This window comes from Podarcis muralis, chromosome 4 (genome assembly GCF_964188315.1).
Source record: "Podarcis muralis chromosome 4, rPodMur119.hap1.1, whole genome shotgun sequence".
In the NCBI taxonomy this organism is placed as follows: Eukaryota; Metazoa; Chordata; class Lepidosauria; order Squamata; family Lacertidae; genus Podarcis; species Podarcis muralis.
In genome coordinates this window covers 29,919,933-29,937,322 of record NC_135658.1, presented here as the reverse complement: position 1 = coordinate 29,937,322, position 17,390 = coordinate 29,919,933, and the positions used below count along the sequence as shown (strand labels likewise).

The 17,390-nt window shown below is 41.5% G+C and overlaps 1 protein-coding gene across 4 annotated transcripts in view; it reads left to right on the top strand.

The window, feature by feature from the left end:
- DCLK1 (doublecortin like kinase 1) overlaps positions 1 to 17,390 on the top strand; it is a 206,843-nt gene that overhangs the window by 110,099 nt on the left and 79,354 nt on the right. For all 4 annotated transcript variants that reach the window (XM_077927145.1, XM_028726504.2, XM_077927144.1 and 1 more), the window contains exon 5: positions 15,946 to 16,062. In XM_077927145.1, coding sequence (XP_077783271.1) covers positions 15,946 to 16,062 — 117 coding nt within the window. The remainder of the gene's footprint in view (positions 1 to 15,945; positions 16,063 to 17,390) is intronic.

The following is a 17,390-nucleotide window of genomic DNA, read 5'->3' as shown; positions in this document are numbered from 1 at the left end:
AAAAGGTTCAGAAAAGGGCAGCCGGAATGATCAAGGGGAAGGAGCAACTCCGCTATGAGGAAAGGTTACAACTTTTGGGACTTTTTAGTTTAGAGAAAAGGCAAGTAAGAAGATACATAATTAGAGGTGTATAAAAATATGCAGGATGTGAAGAAGGTGAAGAAAGTAAAGATTTCATCCCTCTCTCATAACTTGTGGAAGATTCAGGAGGAAGGAAAGTAATTGTTCCTACATGCATAGCTAAACTATGGAATTTTCTCTCACAAGAAGCAGTGGTGGCGCCAACTTAAAAGGTGACTTGTTAAGGAGGATTAGAAAAATTAGTGGAGGAGAGGGCTATCTATGGCTATTAGGCATTATGGCTGTGCTCTGTCAGAGACAGAATGCATCTGAATGGCAGTGACTGTGAGAACACAATGCTCAGCTAGATAGGTCTTTGGCCTGATCCAGAAGGCTCTTCTTAAGGTCTTATGTCCCTGTTCTTTTACTCCATCATTTCTGAAAAAAAGATGGTGATGCGGACAGGGGTTAACAACATCTGGAGCTGCAGGTTAGCCACCCCAGTTTCAAAAGTGAATAAAATGAAGAATTGAAACTATGTATGGCAGCTTATTTTATTGGAAAGGTTAAGCTTTACGGTACTAATCTAGTCACTGCTCCCATTAACAAAAGCACTGAATATTTTAAAAGGTTTTATGCTCTTAAATAGGAATGACTCTTCTGCAATTAAGAAAAGACAAGGACTTGCACCTGAGAATTTATGTGTGCTGCTCTGCAAGAAAAAAAATGCTTCTTAAATCAGAATTATATTGATTTTTGCCTCCTTTCTCCTTAATGAAGCTAGAATTAAATAAACTCATTGCTGTTCTTTTTTTTCTTCTTCATGCAGAGTAATTTTGTTAATTGAACATTGCCTACCTCGGCTAAGATCTTGGCTTGCAGCCTTGGTTGGAATGTTTCTTGTTCTAGATTTTGAAGTGTGCACTATCCCGTTGCTCATAGGGCACCAGGAAAAGGAAGAAACCACTTTTTTGCCACTTAAGATTGAAATTCTGAAAGAGGTATATAGAGCGTTTTGTGTCCTAATTGGTGGACATGAAGCCTGGGCTCCAACATGTGACCCTGCAGGCATCTCTGTCTGCCTATTGGGACCCCTCCATTTGCAAACTGGAGAAACTGTCATGGGCATCTCACATATCACTGTCCTATTGGCTTCAATAGACCACTTCTTTCATTGCTATTTTCACAGAGGGAAAGGGACCTTGTGGCCACCAGTGAAGACTTCTGCAGGTGCAGGTGCACCCATGAGTGCTATATTGGGGGTTCTTGGGTTAAATTCACACACATTTTTTACTTCATTTTTGCTTTCTTTGTGCTGGACTCAGCAAAGGGATGAGGGAGACAAGGTTGGATACCATAACACTTTAAATTCAGTTGCTAATCTTCAAGCTTTTTGTCTCCCATAGCAACCAAGTGAAAAACTGCCAGTCTAGAAAAATAACTTCTGTTATCTTAAGTCACAGGAGTTTAACTATGATCCAGAGTTCTGAAACACTGCATCGAGATCTTTAGAAGCTTGACTATGTCTGTTCATTTGTACTGTTGGGTGAATGAGCTGCAGGCATGCTCTACTGAATTACTCTAAAACAGTGTGGTGTAGTGGTTAAGAGCGGTAGACTCGTAATCTGGGGAACCAGGTTCGCTTCCCCACTCCTCCAGATGCAGCTGCTGGGTGACCTTGGGCCAGTCACACTTCTTTGAAGTATCTCAGCCCCACTCACCTCACAGAGTGTTTGTTGTAGGGGAGGAAGGGAAAGGAGAATGTTAGCCGCTTTGAGACTCCTTCGGGTAGTGATAAAGCGGGATATCAAATCCAAACTCCTCCTCCTCTTCTTCTTCTTTGAAACGCTGCTGGGAGTGGGTGGCAGCCAGGTGATGGACACATTTCCAACATCAACACGAACCTCCATACTAAGGAGAAAATGGAGTTATGTCATCTTTATGGCGAAGTGAAGTCCTTCCTTTCAAAGCAAAACAAAAACCCAACCACCTGCTCTATCCATTTTGTGCACCCAAGACTCTCCTTTGCTCCTGTGGATGTTGTGATTGATTCTGAGAACCTGGCAGCAAAATGTAAGATTGCAGCCATGGGGGTACAAGGAGATTAATTTACTCTTTTGGCCTGTGGCTTCCCTTCCCATGGGGGGCCTGGAGGTTGGGGGTGGGAGCTTTGGATTGCATTAATTTGTCAAGTTCCTTTCCCCCCTTCCGTCACTGTACATGCAGCTCATCTCGTACGAGGATTTTGGATTGAAAAATTCTCAGCATGTAATGAAGATAAATCAAACTCCTTGTACTCACAACTCACAATATGGATTTTTTTTAAAGACCTGCTGCTCCCCCCCCCCCCCAGCTGCCTTTATCATGGGGATTTTTTGTCACTCATTTGCAGAAGAAGCCTTTCTCCACTTTTATTATGTGCCGAAGCACAATGAGTCCCATCTGGAAACAGATGTATTAGCAGTCTGTTTTAGAGCTTTGTTCCTTTCCTTCATTTCCTCCTGCATTGCAGCAAAATTTGAGATAGTTATGGTATGAAGTAATTAAAACGAATAAATGAAACAGCATCTGATAACAAAGCAGCAATCTTCCATCATATTAAAGCATTGATTAGAGGAAACGGTGGATTGTGGTGATGTCTTACTTTTAGGCTGCCTGTTATTAGCTGTGGAAGCTTTCTGGCTGGAATTTCCCGCTGGCTATTTGTTGGCAGCAAGACAAAGACAACTTGTACACTCTTAAAAAGATGTATGTCTTCTAAAATCATTTAGCAGTGGCTGTCCCTAGATTTGGCTGCTTTTTGAACATTAATTAATTAATTAATTAATTAAAATGAATCAAATTTGCTTTTGGAGTTAAGTAGTTGCATAATTACATTATGCCATTAGAGCTGTTCTTATTTCCATTTCTGTTTGAGAAGTCAGATCCTTTGCTGTCACTTGAGGCTTCAGGTGGCCTCAGTTGTGCGGAGTGCCTTCCATCAACTTCCACTGGTGGCCCAGCTGTGCCCCGATCTGGACAGGGACAGCCTAACTACTGTTGTCTATGCCCTGGTAACCTCTAGGTTAGATTACTGCAATGCGTTATACATAGGGCTGCCTCTGAAGACAGTTCAGAAACTTCAGCTGGTGTAGAATTAGGCGGCCAGGTTGCTCATTGGGGCAAGACGTTTTAAGCATATTACACCAATCCTGACCCAACTGCGCTGGCTGACAATTAGTATCCAAGCCCAATTCCAAGTGCTGGTTTTGATCTATAAAGCCTTAAATGGCACAGGACTGCAATACCTCAAGGAGTACCTCACTCCATATGAACCTACCTGGACCCTGTGATCATCCTCTGAGGCTCTTCTTCGCATGTCTCCCCCATGAGAGTTCCAGCGGGTGGCAACACAAGAACGGGCCTTTCTGCAGTGGCTCCTCATTTGTGGAATGCTCTCAACAAGGAAGGTTTTCCTGGCACCTTCATCACAGACCTTTGGGCACCAGGTGAAAACGTTCCTCTTCAACCAGGCCCTTGGTTGATTAAACAATCTATGGCCTTTTAACAGTATGGCAGGGTGATTATTGTTTTGTTTTGTTCTTGTTTTTATTGTATTTTTTTTTAATCTTGCATTTTTATGCTGTGAACCACCCGAACCACCCGAGATGTATGGGTGAAGGGTGGTATATAAATTTTAATTTTAATAGTAATAATAATTATAATAAACAGCAATACATATACAATTGAATACATGTACATCACATCTATCCCCTTTTAGTGAGATACTTAACTATAACCACAACTACTTAAAAGAACCATATATTGAAAAGGAAATTGTTACCACTCAATGCAAATTATAAGGTATGCCATTTCAAAAGAAGACATCTAAGTTGAGTATTCCAGGCTCATGCTGGTGAAGTCACCATCACTATTTATTGAACCATTTTAGAAGACCGGCATACAAATGGACTGAATAAAGTCACCTTATACTGGCAGAGCTGACCCTACCGGTAGGCAAAGTGAAGCAACTGCCTCAGGCATCAGATGCTAAGTGGCAGCAGTAGCAACCTCTGGACTTTTCTTCCTAATCCCCCAGGCTCTTCCTCTCTGTTGGAGGACAGAATTGTGTATGTATGTTATGCGGCCTGTCCTAACTTCCTAGTTTGCTGCCTCAGGTGCAATGGAGGTTGCTCCTCCACCACCACTGTTGAAATGAGATTCAACTTCCAGTGCAGTTGGCTTTTGTACGTGGAATGGGAAGTGGGCACCATCTTGTCCTTCACCTCAGGCAGTGCAACACCTTGGACCGATGGACCATTCCTGCATAGTAGGTTAAAAATGGCTACCTGAATCTACTTACTGAAGAATTAGAAAGCTGAAAGGGAAACTGATTGCCAGCCACAGGGCCCACCTGGCACCATCAAGGTTAAATCAGAATTGGAATTAATGGATGCAGAGAACTTTTTCTTCTTGAAGAGGCAGGCGTGAAATGGCCAGCAAAATTTTAGGCGTCTTTGGCTCTGCAGGGTGTACGCTCCCCCAAGAGCTGTCATACTGTCCCCAAGCTCACCTGAGATGAACTTTCTGGACACCTTCCCATCCTCACAAATTAACGGTGTCATTTTCCAGATTCACACTGTTACTTCTGCCAAAGTTGTGACAAAAGAAAAATAAAGTAGGCAAAGCCAATTTGTATTATTTCATCCAATACCAATAAGCCACACTAATGAAAAGGAACCAAAAAGGAAATGCTTAAGAACTAACAATGACTAAAGGACAAATAGAAAGGAAAAAGAAACAGAAGGAAAATAAGGAGTGTTATTCTGTAGCAAAACAGATATATCACTAGCTAGCTAGAGATATCCAATGCTAGTTATGCTCAGAGTAGACCCACTGAAATAAAGGAACGTGACTCATTTAGGTGTATTAATGTCAGTGGATATACTTAATTGGATACAAGCCATAATTTCCTTTGTTATTTGGAGGAAGAGGGGAAATTAAGCTTGGTAGAATTTTGGGACATTGTCTTATTTATTATTCTGCAACTGTTCGAAAGCATACAATATCCATCAAACAATATGAGTAACTAAAAATGCTAGGTGGGCATGGGGGCATTAAGCTTGAAATGAATTCCCCCAAATTAGTTTCAGCTCTAGAATAATGCTTGTGGCAAGGGCATTGGAATAGCAAAAAGGATGGGGAATATCACAATTTTAATTAGTTCACCTAACATAAATCCATACTCATATTATATTTCCAAAGTACGGTCTTGCTCTCATTTAATATAACGTATAGAAACCTAAGTATAATTCCTATGATTTTTTTTTTAAGCTTTAAAGTGCAATAAAAGGATTGAGCCAAGAGTTTTCTTGGTCAAGCATCGCTTCTTGCTGCAAAAGTATCCATTTAATTCACAAAAAGACATCTTGCGTAGCTAGTAAATTTGTGAACTACTCTGCCAGGCATAAGATGCTTTGCTGATGGCAGTGACTCATTTTGTGGAAGGTCGCCAGCTTCAAAGGGAACACTGACTTTTGCCAACTTTCCCCCCTGAAGCTTAGCTCCAGTTTTTCTTACAGAAAGACATCATCCGCTTTAAAGCAAATCTTCTCATTCAGTATCATGGCTGATATTGTAACTTATGGCTCTTCCTGCATTAGAAGGTGTTCTGTATTGTGAACACAACTACGCAGACCCTACCGTTGCTTAAAATAACAATGGTTCACTGACTGTTAGCAATACAAACAGTTTTACAAAGAAACTTTATTCGTTAAACTGGTGGCCTGAAATAGGAGGCCCATGCAAGCAAAGAAGAGAAGTATCCTTCCTCTCTGTTTCATTTTCTCAGTCCCTCTTTGTTAAAAATAAAATAAAAAATTCTTTATTTGAATTTAGTCCCTTGTGATAGCAAAATCACTTTCCATTCTAACATTTATCAGTTCCTGCAAGGGTTGCAGATCAAATGAGAGACTCAATCTCCACCATTCATTCCCTCAGCCTTGTTTTAACATGGACTTTTCTGCTTGCTCTAGCTGATTAGCACAGATGGGATATATGAACAAACTTTCACCTAATGCTTCTTCTGTCTGGCACTGATGAGTGGTTTGTTGAAACCTGTTTTAGTAGCTTCTCCTGAAAACTCCCATGGAAATAAATGGGCTACACACATCAGGCACAACTATTTGAAATAATCCAATAGAAAGCACTCTTACCCTCATTACTTACCCTAATGAGTATGTTTAGGATTTTGACATGCCATTTCCCCTCTCATCATCCTTAAAGTATGAAGTATGCAGCTATTAAGCAGACACTGGGACGTAAGGTTCTTTCTGACTAAAAATGTTTTAGTGCGATGACTAATTGTTGCACTTCATATATATAGCATAATAATATACGATTGCTCATGGTTCCCTGCTGCTATGCCGTAGCTTCAGGAAAGAAATGCCTGTTACTGCAGGAGCCCTGTGGGGCAGGGAGCACCTGTTGTCAAGTACTGTGCACTGCTATCCACAAGATCATAGCATCATAGAGTTGAAAGGGAATCCTGAGGATCATCTAGTCCAACCCCCTGCAATGCAGGAATCATTTGCCCAATGTGTGTCTTGGCCCCATGACCCTGAGATTGAGAGTCTCATGCTCAACTGACTGAGCTATCCACAGGATGTTATTTGCTGAGTGCTATGATGTTCATCTTCCCAGAGGCTCTGTGTGTTTGTGTGTGTAGCATGGGTCCCTGCAATAGCACAAATTCACATTGTTACGCATCAGCTCATACCAACATGCAATAGAGCTGTGCAGTCATGATCCTTCATGAACACAGTATATAAAATAGTTGTAGTTGTCATGTTATCGGAAATCATGTCCAGCCTTTGCTCCTGAATTTGATAACGGATTATTGTGTGTTTGCTGACCCGCAATACGTAAATGGCCACTGCTGCTGTGCAGTGTGACCTGGCACTTATTAAGGAAGAATATATATAGCATTTGTGCAGGTGCCCTGTGTGGGACGCGGGTGGCACTGTGGGTTAAACCACTGAGCCTCTTGGACTTGCTGATCAGAAGGTCGGCAGTTCGAATCCCCACGACGGGGTGAGCTCCCGTTGTTTGGTCCCAGCTCCTGCCAACCTAGCAGTTTGAAAGCACCTCAAAGTGCAAGTAGATAAATAGGTACCACTCCGGCAGGAGGGTAAACGGCGTTTCCGTGCACTGCTCTGGTTCGCCAGAAGTGGCTTAGTCATGCTGGACACATGACCCAGAAGCTGTACGCCAGCTCCCTCGGCCAATAAAGCGAGATGAGCGCCGCAATCCCAGAGTCGCCCACAACTGGACCTAACAGTCAACGGTACCTTTACCTTTTAGGTGCCCTGTTGCGGAGTGGGTAGCAGTGCAACTTGTGGGTGTGGGCCAATGACATCACTAACCTAAACTTGGCGCTGCTTGTGATTACTTCAGTAGCTGTCATGCCTCCCCACCTTTTTAGGGGGTGAGACCAGGGATTCGTAAGAGGGACTGTACTGGGATAGAGGACTGTCTGCAGTACCAGCTCCAGCAATGCATGCGTGCAAGGAACCCATTCTGCCAGTACCTTTTCAGCCCAAGAAGATCACATTGCCCTCCTCCGACACAGAGATCTCCATCCCTAGCATAATTATAGTCTCCCCATATCCTCCAGAGTCAGTAATGTCAAAACTAGGCCTCTTTAACTACAGACACAAAGCTAGCCCCCTAAAATGGTACTGCGCTTCTACAGTCATACTTCATGTTACGTTTGCTTCAGGTTGAGCATTTTCAGGTTGCGTCCCGTGGCAACCCGGAAGTACCGGAAAGGGTTACTTCCGGGTTTTGCCGCTCACGCATGTGCAGACGCGCAAAATGATGTCATGCGCATGCGCAGAAACAGCGAGTCACGGCCCGCAGATGCGCAGACACCAGTTGCATTCCTTTCAGGTTGCGAATGGGCCTTTGGAACAGATCCCGTTCGCAAGCAGAGGTACCACTGTATTTAAGACTCAGTCTGCCTGGTGCTGAAAGAACACTCAAGTTCTACGCAGCTGTCCAGGTTGCTGTTGGAATCCCAAATCCTTAAGAACATAGGACGAGCCTGCTGTAACTGGCATAGCTAGGTTCAGCGTTCTGTTCTCATAGTGGCTGACCAGATGCGTGTGAGAAGTCTGGACGCTGGACAACAGCACTCTCCCCATCTGCGATTCCCAGCAACTGGTATTCAGGGAAATGATGTCTCTAACAATGAAGGTAGACTAAAGGTTTTTGGTTTTTTTTAAAGTAAAAGACCCCTGGATTGTTAAGTCCAGTGAAAGGTGACTGTGGGGTGCGGGTCTCACTTTCAGGCCAAGGGAGCTGGTGTTTGTCCGCATGCAGCTTTCCAGGTCATGTGGCCAGCATAACTAAACTGCTTCTAGCTCAACAGGACACTGTGATGGAAGCCAGAGCGCCCAGAAACACCAGGTAGACTATAGCTGTTGTGGCTAGTAGCCATGGATAGCCTTGAATCCCTGCCTTGCCTAGGTTTTCCCTTGCTCTGTTTGCCTGAACTTATGACTCCCTGTCCAGTGAAGGTAAAGTAGCAATTGCTGCTTTCTCCCTCACCTTAGTGGCTTACATTATGAAGGGGAGGGGGAGAGAAAATGAACCCACAAAATGAAGCAAGTATGAGCTGAACAGATGTGTGCATGAGCTGACCACTTCCACTAGCACTGATAGATAATTTGAAGCCCATAGGAATAAACAAACACTGCCGAATTCAGGCTTATAATGTTGTGTGTTTGGCTAGATGGGGGTAAGCCAGCATCCTTTGAGAGACAAGTGAAGCAGAGTCGGCCTGATTTGAGTGATAACCCTCATGGAAATGGCACACAGGGTTCATGTAAGTGAAGTGGCAGTGACCCTGCTTCTTCTCTACTCTCATCAGTCCAACTTCAATGCAATGTTTGCAGAAATAAAGGAACAGAATTGGGTTGTGAGTCATTTATGGCTTCCGTTCCTCTTGCAGGTCAATAAAATGTGTTCTTTCAAGTCTTATGTTGCTTTTGGAAGGTTGGTAGTAAGGACAACAATAGTATGGCGTCAGCAGTTGAGGCGGGGGGGGGGGGGAGTGCAAACCTGCCTGATTTTTTTTCTTGCTTATGGATCAATGCCCAGAAAAGCAAGGAACAAGGCCAGCGCCCCCACCCTTTAGGTTGTTGTTGTTGTTGTTGTTTTAAGGCAGGAGAATATGGGTGGGTAAAGAACTTTATCGTTGGATTCTAGCCTGGAAGTGTTCTGAGCTCCAAATTTTGACCCGGCATCCTTGACTTCCAGGTTCCTTCTCATGTCCAAGAATATTTTATGTCAAAAGCTGACAGCCTTATTACAAAGAATTAAACAACAGTTTGCTAAGAAACCATATTTTAATTAAAAGCATGCTTAAAAAACTTAAAAAAACCTAGAATGGCGGGGATCTCTTTTGTTCCCAACCAATTACTCTTCACAATTAAAAAGTAAAAAGTTGTTGCCATAATAGTTTATTTTTATTGCCCTTCAGGGTCTGCAGATGCTGCAAAACTGATATTGATGCCATCTCAACAATAGGAGAGATGGCATCCCAGTACTTTGAATAAAATGACTTTCCAGCAACCAGAGACATTTTTGATCCTCTGTATGGCTTATCTTTGTACTACAGACATTTTCAGAACCAAGAGAAAGTCTCCATCTTTCAGAAATAGGTTTTTAATAACCTTGGGGAGATTCCAAAAATTAATCCCTGCCACACAAACAACTTCACAAAACAGAAAAAGGAAAGAAAAAAGATGGTTGAGGATTAGGCTTTAGCAGAGCAAATGTTCTGTGACAAGGTATGATCTGGTTTACAAATAAGCATTTGGTTCCACTGGACACTCAGATAACACTTCTAGAAAGGCGGGGGATCTAAATCTGCTAGGGCTGTTCACTTCTAACTTCCTCCACCATAGTTTGATTCTGCTTACTTTATATTATATAGTCTGTTAGAGAGATACTACAGGACTGAAAGATTTCAGATGAGGGCAATGCAGAGAGCAAGGTTAGTTGGATTTTAAGCATTTTAGAAACTACTCTACATTTTAAAGCTTTTTCAAAAACCTTGCAGTGTTGAAGTGCATTCTTTTTTTCCTTCTGTTTTCATTATTTTTTTGCTAGCACTGACACCATATTGGCATATTTTCTGTTTGTTGCCTTTGCTATGTATTTTTTATCATCTTCATTTTATAGGGAAAATAGATCAGTGATCTAACACGTTTGAACTTGTGTCCTTTACAAGGTCAGCATTATGTGATAATGCAGGAAATTACTGTTTTGCAGCCTGATTCATTTGTTTTTTATTTCATGCGGTTGGATCAATAGACTGATAATTATTATTTAGCATCTGTATTATTTCAAGTTTTTCTGTAAGTCCTTTGTATTGTAAATTTCGCTAGCATGTAATTAAATCTTGCTCTTCAAGTACTATGAAACTTCCTGTCCCCTTCAGTCTAAACTTTGCTCAGCTATTGTTGCTCCAATCCGGAGCAGAAGGGTGTTCTACTCATTCCCCTATTCCTGACCACTGTGCACCTTATCAGAGTGTGAGGGTGGAGACTTCCTTCTCTCTTCAATTTGTCTATATGCTTCGTTGTCAGCAATGCTGCTGGGGCAGGTGGGCAGTAGACTGGAAACTGTGATTTCTTGAAAAAAGATGGTTCAGGAGAAGAGGAGGGGACCCTGCATCCTTTTAACGTATTTTATGTGTGAGGGCCAACTGATAGGAAGTTAAGGTTAGTGTTTCTTTTCCTCTGATACAACTGCTATCTGAAGTATTGCTTGAGGTTCAGATTCCCAAACAGATCACCTGACAACACTGCTTATAATTCCCTACAATAATAACTGTACTTGCTATGCAGTCTCAAGAAATTAGATCTACGCATATATCTTATTTAATGTTTATCCAGTCTTGACCTTGATTGTCTGCTGCCACTCTCATGCCCAACATTGCTCGGGAGCTCAAGGAAATCAGTGCAGCTTTGAAAGGGTCAGTCCACCATCTTCGTCAAAAAATTGCCATTGTATCTAAATAAATGTAGATGAAAACCTGTTCCTTGATTTCAGGAGCCATCATGCAAAAATTGGTTATGATATCCAAATGCACATGGTGTTCAAATGCATAGTGAACAGACAAACAACTATCAAAAATAGATAGTAAACAATGTTAAGAATTCTACTCAGTATTGATCCAGAGCAGAACTCCAACATATAGTTCGCAGAGTAAAAGACTTAGCACATTGCAGGATTCCCCCCAAAATAGGCCAGAGGCAACTGTATTTCTTCCAGCAGAGTTTACTACTGTTACTGAAGGTAAATGAGCATAATGGTCACAGATTGGCACTGCCCATAAGAAATCCAGTTGTAGCTGACTTAACCTAAACTTACAATAACTTATAATAGGACTAAAACCTGAACACTAAGTATACTTTGTACAGAACACCACACCAGAAGGAAAGAAAGACAGAAAGTGAAACTCAGGCTCCTTCTGGCCTGTTATTATAGTCAACATGAGCTTAAGTGAAAAAGAGAACAGAACCAGTCCAAACCAGCTGTTCAGCTTCTCTGAAGGAATAACCCAAACATCAGGAACCTCCGTCCTGTTTTCTAGGCAGAATAGAAACTTAACTTGTGGGCTGGAAACTTCCAGTTTGCACTAGCTTACATCACACAAAGAAGCTTCCAGAACCCTCTTGAATAAATTAGAATAGGAAAGATCTCTACACATCAGATCAATACTTTCTGCACCAAAAAATGCAAACTGACAGATAACTGGTCAGAAAGTTTAAAAAAGGAAGTCAACTTTCCAAACACTTTTTGGAGCTGTTCAGCTATAGTTTGCTTGATTTCTTTTTTTTTTTTTAATAAAATTTTTATTGGTTTTACAACAATTTTTAAAGACAAACAAACACTTAAAAAGACATACAAACACGTATAGTTTCATAACATTTTTTCATGAACCTCTTTTCCGTGACTCCCCCATACCCCCCCTTTCTGCATCCCAATGCCCATGATTTTTTAACAACTTCTAAATATTCCTTTCCAACTTCTGTCATCTTAATCTCTTCTATAATCTAATCTTATATCACTGTATCCCTTTTTTTTCCCTAAAAACCTCGACATACTAACATTCATTAAGTTTATAGTAGTCCTTAAGGTAGCTTTTAAATTTTCTCCATTCTTCTTCCGCCGTCTCTTTTCCCTGATCACGGATTCTGCCAGTCATCTCAGCCAATGTCATATAGTCCATCACTTTCATCTGCCATTCTTCCAGAGTGGGTAGATCTTGTGTCTTCCAATACTTTGCGATGAGTATTCTTGCTGCTGTTGTAGCATACATAAAGAAAGTTCTATCCCTCTTTAACACCAATTGGCCGACGATGCCTAAGAGGAAGGCCTCTGGTTTTTTAAGAAAAGTACATTTAAGTACCTTTTTCATTTCATTATAAATCATTTCCCAGAAAGCCTTAATCTTCGGGCATGTCCACCAAAGGTGATAGAAAGTACCTTCAGTCTCTTTACATTTCCAACACTTATTGTCAGGCAAATGGTAGATTTTTGCTAACTTGACTGGGGTCATGTACCACCTGTAAGTCATTTTCATAATGTTTTCCTTTAAGGCATTACATGCCGTGAATTTAATACCGGTGTTCCACAACCACTCCCAGTCAGCAAACATAATGTTATGACCAATGTCCTGTGCCCACTTAATCATAGCTGATTTAACTGTTTCATCTTGTGTATTCCATTTCAGCAACAAGTTATACATTCTTGACAAATTCTTAGTGTTGGGATCTAGTAATTCAGTCTCTAATTTTGATTTTTCCACCTGAAAGCCAATTTTCCTGTCCTGTTTGAAAATCTCCATTATTTGGTAATATTGAAACCAGTCTGGTACTTTAGACTTCAGTTTCTCATAACTTTGTAATTTCAGTTTATCACCCTCCTGTTCCAAAATTTCCCAATTCTTCGGCCATCCGACCTCCATATTGAGTTTCTTGACAAGAAACTCAATATAGTTTGCTTGATTTCTGTGACTCATAGTGTTTATTTGTCCAATATGCAATTGTGCGTTTTTCTAGTTTTTGGCCCCAGATAGCTTTGCTACTAATATAACATGCTAATTAAAATATATTCACAACTGCAGAAACCTATTAACAGTATCTCAAACAGAGGAATGTTAGGACCCTTCCACAAGCAAAGTTATGCCTTTCAAACAGAACTACTTATCCTTTTTGCAGATGCATCAAGTATGCACTGGAGTGATGCACCATCTGCTCATAATTTTATAGGTAATTTTGTTTAACAAGCCACTTAGCAAAACAAAGGCATTCTGGAGCCTTTGAGATCCAGCTACCACATGCGTGGTGTCAAAGTACACCCCACAGGAGCAGAGAAGAGCTCGCTTCTGGTAGGTGAGACAGGAAGCCACACAATTATTTTAGGTCAGCATCTGTTTATTATCTAGATTCTAGAAGACAGGCCTGGGTGTCCTAATCAGTAGGGAATTTAGTGCTTCTGATACATAAAAGGAATTCCATTTCTCCATGAGTTGAGGTGCAACTTAAATACAGTTTTGCACAATCAAGTCATAATACAGTTGCCTGCAATTGTGGACAGGAATAAAGCTCTGTCTTGGTCTGATCATGATCACTGTGTGCTGATTTATCTAGGTGAAGAGTATATGAGTATCACAAATGGACAAAGCAGACTGGAAAATAAAGGAGCTCTTTAGCTGGTTTAATTACTTATAGGCAGTCTTCTGGTCTCCTCATGAGTAATATAGCATAGGTACTTAATTGCAGGGGGAGTTTTATGATTGTTGATGGACGATGGACCCTGAGGTGAAGGAATCCGTGGTGTGATGGAGACAGGGCTTCATACCACAGCCCCATTTTTAAGGGGTTCCTACCCATATTGGACTGAGCAACGGCTGACACTCAGTCAATCAGAGCACAGGTCACAGATAAAGCGGTCCTTGATTCAGCACCAGGAGTGGATAGCTTTGATGGTTTTCTCACCCAGGAGGTGTCCTGATCAAAGCAGAGAGTGCTGGTCAGTTGGAGATGATAAGTCATAGCAGCAACCTTCAGGGGTTAAGCTGGAGATGCCCTCCAAGATGGAGTTGAGCTTTCAAAAATTGAACTTGTGAAACTTCAACCAGAGTGCCTAGTAAGCCCAGACCGGTAGATCCTCCCCTGAAGGCTAGCATACATATATATTTCCATATCACCATCATCATCAGAAGTATATTAAAACCCACCCTTCAAACCTAAGGTTCCCTTGGCAGTACACAACATTTCATTTAAATACCATCTTGCCAAATACCCACACTTCATTTTCTTCTTGCTGTTTTACCTGATTTGTCTGCTGATTTATTTTTAATTTTCATCATGACTGCAATATGTTGGCTTTAATGGACACTTCATTTCTCAAATTCCCAGTCCAAGAGCCATTTTCAGGCATAACACAGAGCTGTGTATGCATACGTAAATTCTAACCTGAACATCTTAGTCTCGCATGGGATGGCAGTTTCATAGGCACATTGATTTTACTGATTTCTCTTAGGAAGAACTAGCAGTGGCGTAGCGTGGGGTGCAGGGGGGGCCGGCTGCACCAGGAGCAACATCTGGGGGGACGCGCTTGCACTCGAGTGCTAAAATCCAAGGGTTAGGGGGCGCAAATTACTTGCCTTGCCCCGGGTGCTGACAACCCACGCTACGCCACTGAGAACTAGAGTGTTTCCTTCTGCCCGTGATAAATTCTGTGTGCTTTGCTGTAAGCTGCAGTTCACCAGAGAATTATGTAAGGGCAACAAACCTGTTTCACTTTTCTTCAAGCCACTCATGACTGATTTGCAGATAGGAACCTGCATCATGTTATGTGGCCTAAACACTTTCTCATATATCAGAACTGACTGCTGGGAATTGTAGCTCTCTGAGTAGAAGAGGGGTCTCCTAACAACTCTCAGCACCTTTAACAAACCACAGTTCCAGGAATTCTTTGGGGGAATCCATGAGCGGCATCATAGGGAAATGATTAATTTTCTTCATGAGCATAAATAACTCCGTGAATGAGCGAAGCCAACAGGTATAGTGTCAGCCGATCCAGTTGTTATGGTAATGGCCCAGTGCCGACTATATAATTGATGAAGGCATGTCAGCTCATCTGTCTGGGGTCTTGTGCTGTGTGTGTCAGGGTCAGTCTTGTGAAGTGAGTGAGTCTGTCTGTGTTCCATCTTGAATTGCCAGAACAACAGAGATACTTTGTACTTGCATGTTTATATCTACAAAAGTCTACAAGTTGGATGTAACAATATCAGGAACTGTTTTATTGAGCCTTATCTTCTGCAGCAGAAGATAAGGCCCTTTTGGACCTTAAGCTGCCTCTGTGTAGTGACTGGAACTGGACACAACTTCCACTGCATGGGTATCTCACCTCAGATTCCCAACATTATCTAGGTATGACAGACATTTAGTATCATCCACTGACACAAGATTACAATGCAGAGTGTTGGCGATGGGGGAGTATATTTTAAAAGCAAGCTGCACCTTGATATGATGTACAAGTGGTCATTGTTTAACATGGGTAGCCATCGTGTTGTCCTCCAGTAGTTGCTGGACTACAACTCCTATCAGACCCAGCCAATATAGCCAGTGTTCAGGAATGAAGGGAGTTGGAGTCTAGGAACATGTGGAGGTCACCCTGTTGTCTATTCTTGATTTAACAGTTAATTTCCCACTGGAGACTAGGATACTTGTGTATATTTCTTTATGAAGGAATTTAAAGGCAAATAAGCATGCACGTTCTGTCCACAATTTGCTAATTGAATGCTGTTTCTTTGTCTTTCAGAATGTCGGGTAGTGAAATCCACTTCCTATACCAAAATAGCTTCAACACCACGTAGGAGCACTACCAAGAGTCCTGGTCCATCTAGACGCAGCAAATCTCCAGCATCCACCAGCTCAGGTAAAGGAGTCTATGTAACTTTACATAAATACACTATTGAAGGCAAACTTTCAAGGGCCTGCTTAGCATAGTTGCTCCAGGCTTCATAAACCGTGGTTCATAAAGCTGGGAATTGGCAGTGCTCCTTCTCACCTTGAACACCGCTTCATTTCTGGGTTGTATTAAACCACAGTTCCCTGTTACATCTGAAGTGGGGAACTCAGATTTAACGGATATTAAAAACTGGAATAATGTAACTTAAAATATCAGAATCAGCCTGTTAAAGATTTCATATCAGTGTTCATTTATATGTACTTTTTATTCAGTTGTAATAAATTATTTTGGTTATGTAGGTTTTACCTAACCCTAACCCTCGAAAAAAAGATTGAATCTTTAGGCATCGAGCTGGAGCCCCTGTACAATTCTAATGAGCAATACATTTTCCATAATATCCTAATTAGACTAAAGGATGTCGAGAGACAAAATATTATGGCAGCTGTAAACAAAATTTGCTCCCCCATATTCTATGATTTAAATATCTTAGATAGCAGAGCCAATTATGTCACTAAATTAATAATCCCAGCCCAACGTAGGGCTTTTATGCTGGCCCGTTTGAATGTTTTTCCCTCAGCATTTGTCAGGGGAAGATATCAAAACATTCCCAGAAACAAGAGATTCTGCAGATGTTCTATGAATGTCCCGGACACTGTAGAGCATATTCTCTTTCATTGCCCATTGTACAGTACGCTCCGTCAACGCGTGCTGTCCCCTCTTTTGGGTGGTCTGGAACCCCAGCAAGGTGAATGTGTGGGATTCTGCCTATCCGACGTTGACCAAAGGGTAACGGCGGGGGTAGCCGAGTTTTTGGTAGCAGTCCTCCAAGGAGCAGGTTAACAAGGAAAACCACTGATTTTATATGTATATATATAAATATGTATGTAGCCAACTGCTGCCTTTCTATATATATTTTAAGGCTTTTATATGCTATTTTCTCTTTTATGGTTTTATTTGCATAATGCCTAATAAAGGTTTGATAAGTAGTAGTATTTAACTGCATTTAACTAGAGTTCCCTGGTTTGGACGTAACTGAGAACTCAGGCTTAATGCAAGACAGAAAGGAAGCACTTGGTCCTGATGCCCTTTGCTGGCTATGTAGGCCATAAAACATCACTCAAACCAGGCCAGTGTCTCTATTTTTGTTAACATATGACTGGTTTTGGTGTGGGAAGGTAATTTCCTTGGATATTCAGAATATTACATAGTATAATATATTTTTGTTGCTGCTGTACGGACTGTCATTTCTGTTGTGTAATTGTTTTCTGGGCTTGTTACAATTATTGTTGTTTACC